Raw genomic sequence first — 13,144 nt, 5'->3', positions numbered from 1 at the left:
AAGGGCAATATTTGCTTGCTATCAACACTAGTACAACTACAACCAGAGGAAATTTGAACTAAATCAAAAGACGGTATGTGCATGCACTTTGTCAAAATAGCGTATCTCAAGATTTGGTTTGGGTATTGAGTTGAAACTTCCAGAAAATACTTAAATTGGAAGATCATATCACTGAAAAGCAATATTTGCACATTACTGCTAATGTTACTGATACTACTACATTTACTACATCTAATAGCTCTATTACAACTACTTGGAGGGCTAAGAGTATTGGAATGAAAAAATCAAGAAGTATATCAACATACAGGCTATCAAAAGGACATATCAGAAATATCATAGCAATAGCTAATTGTACTAAGTTGAAAACATAATGAGAGGGATGTTCAACTGACCAAAAGGTAATAGGTTAATGCTACTGCTACTAGTAGTACGGCCACTATTCAATACTACTGCTAGTAATACCAATACTACTACTGTAAGTACTATTACAACTATGCCTACGGTATGAAATTGAAATTTTTAAGAAATATTGAGGGGGGGGATGAACTATACACGCCCTCTGTATGCAGGTTGTCAAAAGGGTCTTTCAGCAATATCTTAGGAATAGTTTGGTGTGTGAAGTTGAAGCTAACATGGCTTTTTGTGTGGGATGTTGAACTAACCAACAGAAAATATTTGCATGCTAATGCTACTACCTCTACTAATACTACTGCTACTGTTATTACTACTTTTATTACTAATACTCTAACTAAAGCTTAGGCTACTTCAATTAATTCTTTAGCTACTGCCATTACTACTGCTATTAAAACTAAGGATATTCAGACGAAAAAGTTGGGATATCTAGAAACAGTATAAAACTTAAACGAAACACACTATGCCCACATAGATTGTCAAGTGGACACATCAGAAATGATTCAGGAATGGTTGATGGTATGTGTTAAGCTGAAAATTTCAGCGTCTGTTGAATGGGATGTTGAACAAACCAAAGGTGCTTTGCGCATGCTGCTGCTATTGCTGCTGCAACTACTGCTACTGATCAATCTAAGAGTATTAAGGTGAAGCTTTTAAGGAAGATTAAATAAAAAAAACAAGTTTTTTTAACTGAGAGTAAGGAGCTAAATTAAAACTTAAAACCAACAGAAATTACTCCGTACATGAAAGGAGCTATTCCCTCCTCAGCGCCCTGTTCTTTACATTAAAGTTTGACTCTTTTTCTAAACTCTACTTTTTAAAACAGTAAAAAAAAATTCAGTGTAAAGAGCAGGGCGCTCAGGAGGGATTAGCCCCTTTCATGTACGGAGTAATTTCTGTTCGTTTTAAGTTCTAATGTCACTCCTTACTTTCAGTTGAAAAAACTTGTTTTTTTTAAGTTAATTTCTGAATGTTTTTGAATTAACGCATGTTTTAGTTTTGGCTCTCCGCAAATGAATAATTAAAACGAAATTAGCATATTATTTTTTTTGGCTAAATGGCTTTCACATAGTTTTGACAGAACAATTTTGAGAAAAAAGGAATAGGGGAGGAGGCCTAGTTGCCCTCCAATTTTTGGGTTACTTAAAAAGGCAACTAGAACTTTTATTCTTACAAACGTTCTTATTAACAAAAAATATACGTAACTTGCGAATTAGCTTAAGTAACAAACTTTTATATTCATATGTTTTTATTACGTATATGAGGGGCTTCTCCCCCTCGTCCAAACCTCGCTCTTTACACTAAAGCTTTAATTTTGTCGCAATTCCTTAGGAATGACCCCTGAATCACAAAGACCGTAGAATAAATAGTTAAAATTACTAAAAATGCTTTGGCGTAAAGAGCGAGGTTTTAGGAGGAGGTGAACCCCTCATATGCGAAACAATGTCTATTCGTTCAAGTTTTAATGCCTATCCTCATTATCGGTTGAGAAATGTTTCTCATATCTATTTTTTCATTGTTTTTAAATAATGCTAGAAAATCCTGCGCCCCCTTCATGAAAATTCTCTTCTCCTATGACAAATTCCTCAATGGAAATATCCTCCAAAGTAACCACCCCTCTTTAACCCCCCCCCCCCCCACAAAAAACCTGAAAACGTATGTACACTTCCCAATAACCATTGCTATATGTAAATACTGGTCAAAGCTTGTAACTTGCAACCCCTGCCACGGAGACTGTGAGGGAGTGAGTCGTGTCCAAAGACATAGGTAGTAGGTTTTTGACTATGTTGAATAAAATGGTTATCTCCGAATTTTGATCCTGTGACTTTGGGAAAAATGAGCGTGGGAGGGGGCATAGATGCCCTCCAATATTTTGATCACTTCAAAAGGGCACTAGAACTTTTAATTTCCATTAGATTCAGCCTTCTCGCGACATTCTAGGACCACTGGGTCGATACGATCACCCCCAGGAAAAAAAACAAAAACAACAAACAAACAAATAAACACACATCCGTGATCTGTCTTCTCGCAAAAAATACAAAATTCCATATTTTGTAGATACGAGTTTGAAACTTCTATGACTTTCTTGTGACTCCGTGACTTTTAGGGGGTGTTTTCCCCTATTTTCTAAAATAAGGCAAATTTTATCAGACTCGTAACTTTTGACGGGTAAGACTAAACTTGATGGAAGGTATATATTCGAAATCAGTATAAAAATGCAATCCTTTGATGTAACTATTGGTATCAAAATTCCGTTATTTACAGTTTCGGTTACCATTGAGCCGCGTCGCTCCCTGCTAAAGTTCGTTACCACGAAGTGTTTGATTTAAGCGGATGTTGAAATAAATCAAAACAAACTATGAGGATATAAAATTTCAAAATGATGACAAATAATAACTGAAGAACAAATTATATTATCAATTTAGATCTTTAAGGGTAAGTTGTGGGGATTTTTAACCATCCAGAAGCCACTATGTGTCTGCCTTCAATGCTACGACTACGGTTAATGTAATTAATGACGCCAAAGGTATTAAGGCAAAGCTTTTAGGAAACGTTTGGGAGTTTTGATTAAAGGATAAAACTATAAGCATGCATTTTTTTCCAAAGAGCATATAACCACTATCTTAGGCAGCATCACTCTATAATAGCTATAAGTATTATTAAAACTTTCAGGTGAACAAATTCAATTCAAATCTAAAAGTTCTGGTGGCCCTTTACGAGTAAAAAGAGTTTGGAGGGTAAGCAGCCTTTCTATCAAGCCCATTCATTTTCAAAACGCATCAAGTCAAATTTTTGAGACAGCCATTTTGTTCAGCTAATTAGAACGGTCCAGCAACTATATCTTTATAGACATTAGGCATGTCAATGCCTCATAATAATGTAATTGACCCACTTTTAAACTAAATGTTGCTTTAAAATAAATTAAAAGGCTTCGTGTTTATGGTTGCCAATAAGAGACCTCAGCAATATATCAAGAATGAATAAGCTGAAACTTTTGGGGATAAGTTGATAATTTTTGGGGATTACTACTTCAGCTCTTACACTTTAAAAAAATAAAAAGAGTATAAGTGTATCCAGGTTGTCAAAGAGGATTATGTTTCATTTTTCAGGAGTTTTATTTTTTAAGTCAACTTCAAAAGGTATAAAAATCAAATTAAACAAGAGCTAGGAGCTCATATGGCACTTGCGACGAACTCGGAAGGACCAGGAGCCAAGAGCTCATATGGTATGAGCTCTTGCAAAATTCTAAGAATCAATAGATTGCTTTAAAAGGAAAATTAGAGGCTTAAAGGCGGTCAGGATTTAAAATAAGAGCTCTGAGTCACGAGGTCCTTCTAAATATCAAAATTCATTAAGATCTGATCACTCCTTCGTAAGTTAAAAATATCTCATTTTTTCTAATTTTTTAAAATTAACCTCCCCCCCACTGGTTGGGCGACAAGCTTGCTACTTGTCCCTGTAAAAAACACTCAGCAACTGAAACGTCGACTCGACGCCCTGTGCGCCAGCAATGGCTCAGGAGGATCTTCATCCATCCCCCCAACTCTCCCAAAGAGAACTGACCCGTTCCGGTTATGTCTTGTTAGCTTAGGGATTGTGCTCATTTTTTTTTAACCAAGTTTCATCCTGATCCCTCCACTCTAAGCGTTTTCCAAGATTTTGGATCCCCTCCCACCCAACTCCCTCCAATGTCACTGGATCCGGTCATGATTTTAAATAAGAGCTCTGAGACACGATATCCTTCCAAATATCATATTTCATTAAGATCCGATCATTCCTTCGGAAGTTAAAAATACCTCACTTTTTTAATTTTCAGAATTAACCTTCCCCCCCCCCCAACTCCCCCAAAGAAAGTGGATCCATTCCGGTTATGTCAATCACGTATCTAGGACTTGTGATCATTTTTCCCGCCAAGTTTCATCCCGATCCCTGCTCTCTAAGCGTATTCCAAGATTTTAGGTCCCCCCAGCTCCCCCAAATGTCACCTGATACGGTCAAGATTTAAATTAAGAGCTGTGAGTCAGAATATCCTTCCAAACATCAAATTTCATTAATGTCCGATCACCTGTTCGTAAGTTAAAAATACCTCATTTTTTCTAATTTTTCCGATTTATCCGTCCCCCTACTCGCCCCCAGATGGTCGAATCGGGGAAACGGCAATTTCTAATTTAATTTGGCCTGGTTCCTGATACGTCTGCCAAATTTCATCGTCCTAGCTTACCTGGAAGTGCCTAAAGTAGCAAAACCGTGACAGATAGACCAACAGAATGTTCGATCGCTATGTCACTTGGTAGATACCAAGTGCCATAAAAATACGGTTTGTCAGGATTAAATATTTTTGAAAAGTAATCTTCAGTATAAGAATAGCAATCCACGCTATGGATTCTTACAAAAAAACTGAAAATAAATAAAATATTATTTTTCCCATGAAAAAGACTATGTCAATAAAAAATCAAGAGAAATTAATTAAAAGTTTTTTTTTCAAAAAATCAGTTTTTCAAAGAAAATTAAGGAGCTTCATTAAGCCAAGAATGAACAAAATACATAAAAAAACATCTCCAAAGCGTGAAACTATCATAAACTACTATCAATAAATAAATGAAACTCAAAACGAACAGAAATCACAATAAATAGCGGTGTGAAACCCAAAACGAGCAAAAATTTACATGAGTAGGGCTGATAACCCCCATGCCTTCTCAAAACCGGAACACGATTCCTGCTTTAATAAAAACAAATACGTTTGAAATGTTTTCAATTTTCCTACTTTCATAAATAAAAAAATTATAAAAACTCTAAGAAATAAATAGATATCAATTAAATTGACAATCGACGATCATTTTTTTAGTAAATCACAAACTGTGTTCTGGTCTTGAGAAGGTATGGGGGTTATCAGCCCTATCCATGTTAGTTTTGCTTGTTTTGAGATTGATCCGGCTATTTATGGTAATTTCTCTTCGTTTTGAGTTTCACTTATTTATTGATAGCGATGTGTGGTAGTTTTAAGCTTAGAAGATTATTTGACTTAATTTTTGCTAATTCTTGGCTTAATAGAACTCTTTAACTTTCTCTGAAAAACTTGTTTTGTGGAAAAAGTTTTTAAAATTAATTAGAATAATCCTAACTCTCTTTCCCAAATTATTGGGCTAAATTAGGATTACAAAACTAAAGTAATTCACATTGTTCAAGTTGGCACCAAAAAGCGGGTAAATCAAAGACCTCAAGCTTTAACTAAAACTGTAAAACTTCACAACAATATTGAAATTTTCAAGTGCGTCGAGTTATCGTGAAGGCAATTTGTAAATTACTCATACAGCGAAATTCACGTGTTATCTGAACGAAGGCAGAAACGACCTTCTAGCTAGTTTTTATGACACATTAAACATTAGCACGCTCAAAGCTCATTACAAAACTTCATGAACTTCAAAATGTTCTTCTGAAGCTAATTCCACAGAAAAGTGGACTACTTGCCCATCATTCTCTGACTTCAGAATATTTATTGAATGTTCCCAGTAGTTTCCTCTTTTTTTGTATGTTTGCCAAGCTCTTTATGATTTCCCAAAATGTTTTCCTCCCATGGAGTTTTTCTTGGGTAAAAGACAACCTTGCAAATAAGAGTTGGGAAGTTTTCGTTGACAAAAGTGTCACATATTTTCCATAGTGCTGAATATACAAAATGAATTCCACTTTTGATGAATTTATTCCTTACGGTAGTAGTATGGCCATTCCAGCTACAGAGAGGACATCTTATTTGGGCACTAAACCTTCCATATGTTACAGACAGCACACCTTACATGTGTATTAAAGCTTGTCTTTACTATAAACTCTACACCTATGGCCTGTCCTACTTAAAAATTACATAAAACTACAGAGAGTACATCTCTATTCCATACTTTCATGAGAATCTCTTCCTCTTCAATGCTGACGCTACGGACACTAGCCTTACTACTTTTCAAAAGAAGTAACTCATTGAAATTCTGTGTGGTCCCACGCTGAAAAATAAATATTTCACTGCTGGTACTACATTGTTAGATTTCTGGATTGGTATTGGAAAGGAATACAAAGAGCTGTCAAACACTGCTGTTAAATTGTTTGTGTGGTTTATCACCACTTATTTAAGAATAATATCAACAAGGATAAAATACTCGAAGTCCGTTAGCTTCAATTTACATTTGGTATTGACAATAGAAAATAGATCGATAAGTATCGGAGTTAAAAAAAAATTCTTGTTTGTTTGGAGAAAAAGAGGCAAAAAGAATTAAAACAATTCCATTATCAAATCATACAGTTTCGAGAAGAATTAGTGATATAGTGTATGACATAAAGAACAACTTGTCGGAGCAATTCGAGGTGGTCCCTGCTTTGGTATACAACTCGATGAAACTATGCGAGTCACTGGCATAGCCCAACTGATCGTTTCTCTTCGTGACATTTTTCAAGATGAAATATTGAAGATATTTTATTTTGTAGTTCTCACTAATCTCATTGAAAGTAAGCGATTTTGTTCTTTAAGTATTGTGTGTGTTTGTTTTTAAATAAAAATGTTTGTAAAAAGTTTCTTTTTTTTTACTGAAACATGACGCATATTTGAGTTTATAAGGTTAAGGTTTTAAGATTTGTTTAATGTTTAGCAATAGTTTACTTAGTACCTGTAATTGAGAAGGGGTATCTCAGATGTTTTGTAGGTAAAAAGTGGTATTATGTCTAAATAAGCTTGAGAAACACTGATCTAGAGAATATTTCCGTGGGGAGGGAGATGTCTCCGTAGAGGTGGGGTCATATTTCCTGGCATTCCTTAAAAGACGATCAGAAATAAAAATTAAAGTTTTTTCAACTGACAGTAAAGAGCAACATCAAAACTTAAAACGAAAAGAAATTAGTACGTATATGGAGGAGGTTAACCCCTCCTCAGTACCTCGCTCTTTACTCTAAAGTTTGAATTTTGTCCAAACTGTTTAATAACGACTCCTGAAATATAAAGTTCGTTTATTAGAACAATAAGATTCTTTTTTTTAAGTACCAAAACTTTAGTGCAAAGAATGAGATGTTGAGGAGGGGGCAACCCTCTTGATATACATAATAATTTTTGATCGTTTTAAGTTTTTATGGTGCTCCTTACATTCAATTGAAAAAAACTTTTTTTTTATTCAATAAATATGGAACTATCTCTCCCTCATACTATTTTTCTTGGCTTAATCTCCAATTATCCATGGGTTGATGGCAACATGATTTTAATACTTGCATTGTTGTTTCTAAGATATGGTTAGTTCAAGCTTTTCAAAATAGATTATGTGGATCATGGGGCCCACTAACCTAGATGGCATTATATTGTTATTTGCTTTCAAACCTCTAGATTGTGTGTATTCTGCAGAAGCATTGTTAACATAAGTATCATTGAGGGTATTGAAAACTATTATGTATCTTCAACACTTTTGTTTTTCAAAACTTCAACAAAAAATAAATATAAAATTGCTATAATGATCAAGACGACTGAAAACAACTAATGAAAATGAACTGAATATTTTATATATAATGACATTAATTCTTAGAAACTCAGGAATTCAAAATTTTAATTTTACTGTAATTTCGACTTTCATTTTTCATGTTGTAAATATAAAAAAAATATTTTATATATTTCGTTGTCACTAAATCACACATGTCGCAACAAACTTTAGACTTCTACGGTTAGGGAAAGGGGAAAAGAGCAGTAGCCAAACTCTTGTTTGTAGTAATTTTTTTCGTGTTAAGTTTGATTTGAACATTCAATATGATTTTGACTCATTTTAAGATTAATTTATTCATCTATAGTTTTACCTGCTATCTACAAGTTTTCTATGATCTTTGATTTTAATTCTTCGTCGCTTTGTCTTTCATGTATTCTTTAATAGTAATATTTGGTCGTTTTGAATTTCAATTATTATAGGAAATTTTTTCTGCTGGTCTTCAGTCTACTTTCCTAGAAAAATGTCTTTTTTTGAAAGTATTTTTTAGTTCATTTCTGTTAACTTTTGATAACCAATTTTTTGGTTTTGGTTAATATAATGAAAATTTCTCCAATTTCTCATATCTCTGGCGTAATAATTAAATTATATAATTCTAGTTTTGAAACTTCTAATTAGTGGCTTTCGATCTATTTTAACAGCCTTTAAACATTCCCTGAAAGTTTCAACTAAATATCATTAGCTGTTCCTGTGATATTTCAGACAAACCCTTTGGTAACTAAAATGTACATAACATCTTTTGACTGAATAAACTGACCCTTAGCAGTTTCTAAGATATTGCAGATATACTGTGTTGGTAACCCGGATAGACCTAATCTCTTTTTATTTAGTTTAATATCCCCCCTAAGCATTCTCTGAGGGTCCAAGCACTGTTCAACATGCCCCAGAAGTTTGAACTTGATGCCTTCAGCCGTTCCTGAGATGCTGCTGATGCGTCCCTTTAAAACTAACCATGCACATAGTGTATATTATGATTTTATTTAAAGTCCCCTAGTATTCTTTAAAAGTAGTTACAAGTAAATGTATTACCAGTTGCAAACATTCGCAGTCACCGTCACAAGTTGTCTCAGTTGAAAGCAGTCACTGTTGCAGCCGCAACCAGTCTCATTTGCTTCCACAGTAGCGGTATCTGCGGCCCTGAAAGTTTCAATTTAATACCCTTACCCGTTCCTAAGATATCGCAGAAATGTCTATTTGATAACTTGGATGCAGACAATGTCTTTTGATTTAAGTCAATATACCCAAATATACCCCTCAATATCCCCAAAAATTTCAAGTTGTTTCTCTTGGTCTCCACTCTTATCGGTTCCGAATAATCTGTGATACAGCTGAACACTGTTGTCAAGAGAAAGCAAAACAAAAAAATCTTATCTGACAGTCATACACATTCATGATAACTTGAAAATAATAGTCGCCAAAGGAATTGTAAATATTGGATGTGTTTTCAAATAATATCTGTGTCGCTGTTTAAAGGAAACAGTGGAAAGTTCAATAATATAGAAATTTTTTATCACCCGTCACTTTGTTTGGAGATATCAACTGGAAGAAATTAGGTTTTGACAAAATAATTTGCAAATTTGCCGCTTCTTCCTCTTCTTCGTCATTTTATGCTTACTGCTGTTCTTTTATCGCCTCTCCTCATTACCACACTGTACAAAAAAAGCAACAACATCAAAAAGCAGACAAGCGCACTAATCTCTTACTGTTGCATAATCGCGATGTTTTGTCATGGTAACAAAAATGGATCCTTAGATGGTCACAATTGCATTTACAATATTGCAAAGGGTTCACATTGACGTTTCGAGTGTAAGATTTAAAAATCCAGCGACCAGACAGGTTGGCTAAAAGACAATTTTGATTAGTCATTAATGAGAAAAACGCAAAAACGGAGAAGATTCTCTTCTGACCCGCTGATTTGGTCAAATATTTCATCGTATCTGACCGACTATACTCAGAAAAATGTTTGCAGTGGGTGTATTCTGCCCTCTTAAGGACGAGGCTTGAGAAAAATTTGAAAGAATTATTATATAATCGGCAATACAATTCAAAATAAAAAAAAATGGAAATGTGGTATAGATTTTTTGTTCATCAGGCTTTTTATGGTCCCACCATGTGTCCATCTAGAGGAAAATTGGAAGATGGGTGTCATTACTCACACCTACTTCCATCTTAAAAAAAATATCGTTGCGACATCATTTTCGGTATGTTTTCATCTTGTTTCATTTTAAACTTCCTTCGGAAGAAATATAATATTTGACGCCCTTAAAGTTTTGTTGTCTGTCGGTTTACGTTTAATCACAATTTTAACAATCGTGTGTTGTTTTGGTCATTTTCCAATTTCACTTATTTTTGTCAAAATTGGAAAGTGTAGCTTTGTGAAATCCATAAGTTAAGCAGCTTCCTCATTTATCCCCCCCCCTCCCACACCCAAGGAAAAATAGCCAAGATTTTTCATGATAAAAGGATGAAAGCAATCATAGACTGAATAGTATTAGTGAAATAGAATTGAAAATAATCACAAATGGGACTGGTTTCAGACGTGCTTTGACATTTTACCTTGCTAACACAACGGAGATTATATCACGAAGGTGTTGCAACTTGTTGACACAAAAAAAAAGGCAATATATATGAAAATGCAAAATAGACTATAGGGGAAATCACAAAAATCTCAATATTTTTACGAAATCGTTGTCTGAAGCCCCTGTCTGTATGCTTAACTGGAAAAAAAATGTGTTCAATTCTTCAAGAACATTTATGATCACTTAACATTAGGAATAATAATCCAGTTTATAGGATTGATCACCTTCTGTCCGTCAATGTAGTGTATCAGTTGCAGGTAATAAAACAGTGTAGTTAAAATTGTCAAGGTTGACAAACTGAGATATCTTCTAAAGTTTGCTAACTAGCTTTAAGCTGACTTTTAAGCATTGCATCGAGCTTTTATTCGTTTTATTTTTATTCAACGACTTTTTATTGGAGAATTGAAAAGAATCACAAATGGGGACTGGTTTCAAACGTACTTTGACATTTTACCTGGCTAACACAAATGAGATTATATCACGAAGGTGGTGCAACTTGTTGAAACAAAAAAAAATGACAATATATATGAAAATACAAAATGAACTATAAAGGAAATTACAAAAACCTCGAAATTTTTACGAAATCGGGGTCTGAAGCCCCTCGTCTGTATGCTTAACTGGAAAAAAAAATGTATTAATTATTCAACAACATTTATAACCGCTTTAATACAGGGAATACTAATCCAGTTATAGGATTGATCACCGTCTGTCCGTCAATATAATGTATCAGTTGCAGGTAATAAAATAGTGTAGTTAAAATTGTCAGGGTTAACAAACTGAGATATCTTTTAAGGTTTGCTTACTAGCTTTAAGCTGACTGTTAAGCATTGCAACGAGCTTTTATTCGTTAATCCAGTTATAGGATTGCTCACCGTCTGTCCGTCAATGTAATGTATCAGTTGGAGGTAATAAAATAGTGAAGTTCTAATTTCCAAGGTTGACAAACTGAGATATTTCTTGAAGTTGACTAACTAGCTTTAAGCTGACTGTTAAGAATTGTTACGAGCTTTTATTCGTATAATTTTTATTCAATGACTTTTTATTGCATATCGTTATCTCATATCGTCTCGATATCGTCTTATCTCAAAATCTACTCCCAGCGGCTAGTTGGGCAATATTATTATCGTTATTTCTTGTATTAATTTAAGAAACTAAGTTTTTCAGATGAGAGTAAAGAGCGAAGTTGAAACTTAAAACGAACAAAAAGTATTTTTTCACAGCCTATCTAATATATATGAATAAAATTAGTACAAACCAACCAACTAATTATATTTCCCTATGCTTTTAGGATTATAGAAAACTAACACTTTACTGAAAACACAAAAGTCAAGAATAAAAAATGGAAATGTTGATTTGTGGGTCAAAAGTGAGTATGTAGCCTGACAACAATAAACAAATCTATAAAGCTTTTCATAGTCTTACACCTTTCGTGATATAAGAAACTTTCAGCATACAACTAAATTTATCTCAAAAGCATAAGCGTAAAATCATTATTTTTTTTTTTAATAACCGCGAAGTAATTTAACAGCATGAGGAAATATTGAATAGATTTATCAGGTAGCATTTTGATCTCGCCCGCTATACTATAATAGTGATAATATACAATCTCAAATTGTAAGAAGTATGCTTTGGTATTACTTGAAATGAAGATCAAATAAGACATAATATGAACTCTGGAATCTTATTCGTAAACTTAAAAAAAAAGAAAAAAAAGGGTTAAACAAAACTACCACCTCAAGATTAGATTTTAGATCCACCTCTATTTAGCTTGTAGTAAACTACATATGCCACTTTAGCCTTTTGAGGCGTATGAGTAGTGGCAACACCGACCATATTTAGTAATTTACGTTCGTTTTAAGTTTGTGGTTTTGTTCATTTTCATTTTTTTCGTTTTAACTTTCATTTATAGTTTTAAAACAATTGCTGCTCATTAAAGATTGGAACTTTGGGGTATTCTCCCTCCTCCTCCTTAGCTGTGGCCCTACTACTAACTATAATACTCCAAAGAACTTACTGCGGAAACTTTAAATTGACTGAATCTGCTGTCACCAAAACCACAAAACCAAACAAGAAAAGTAGCTTCATTGTGCCTAGCACTTGCTGCCAAACTAAATCCAGAAATAATTTCTCCTTTTTCGTTCACTAAGAATCTCATCATTTTTCTTTATCAATAATACAAATAGTCAAAGTGGAATTTGGATTTACTTGACATATTACCAGCATTGAGTAAATATTTAAACTGAATAAAAACAATTTTAAGTTGGTTTTGCCAAAAGAAGCCAGCTTTTTCCATTAAACAAGCACTAATAATTTATTGCATATGACGTATAAATAGCCTAAAGGTAGACTCTTTTTTATCACCATAAATTACTAATGAACATGTTTTGGATACAAACCAAGTAAATTCGTTTTCTATGGTTTTATCAAATCTAGCCAGAAATCGTAAAACAGAAACCGAGTGAAAACTTTTTGGACAAAAGTCCTGTGCGACAAGTACAAATTTTGTCTTTATGTCTCCCTTTTTTCTTATCCCTCTTCCTACATCCTCCGTATTCGTACCTTCGTACGCACCCTCTTGCATGGTAGTATCTTGGGTTGGTAGAAACGGGTTTCACTTGTGTGAAACCTATAAACAGTCGTTCATGTGCAGGCACT

At 34.0% G+C, this 13,144-nt stretch overlaps 1 protein-coding gene across 1 annotated transcript in view; it reads right to left on the bottom strand.

The window, feature by feature from the left end:
- LOC136028747 (angiotensin-converting enzyme-like) overlaps positions 1 to 12,730 on the bottom strand; it is a 109,826-nt gene extending 97,096 nt beyond the window's left edge. Inside the window, exon 1 of the mRNA XM_065706632.1 lies at positions 12,504 to 12,730. Coding sequence (XP_065562704.1) covers positions 12,504 to 12,574 — 71 coding nt within the window. The 5' untranslated portion in view covers positions 12,575 to 12,730. The remainder of the gene's footprint in view (positions 1 to 12,503) is intronic.
- Between the last annotated feature and the right edge of the window lie 414 nt (positions 12,731 to 13,144).

This window comes from Artemia franciscana, chromosome 7, assembly GCF_032884065.1.
Source record: "Artemia franciscana chromosome 7, ASM3288406v1, whole genome shotgun sequence".
In the NCBI taxonomy this organism is placed as follows: Eukaryota; Metazoa; Arthropoda; class Branchiopoda; order Anostraca; family Artemiidae; genus Artemia; species Artemia franciscana.
Note: the sequence above shows the minus strand (reverse complement) of the source record. Positions and strands in the feature narration are given on the sequence as shown.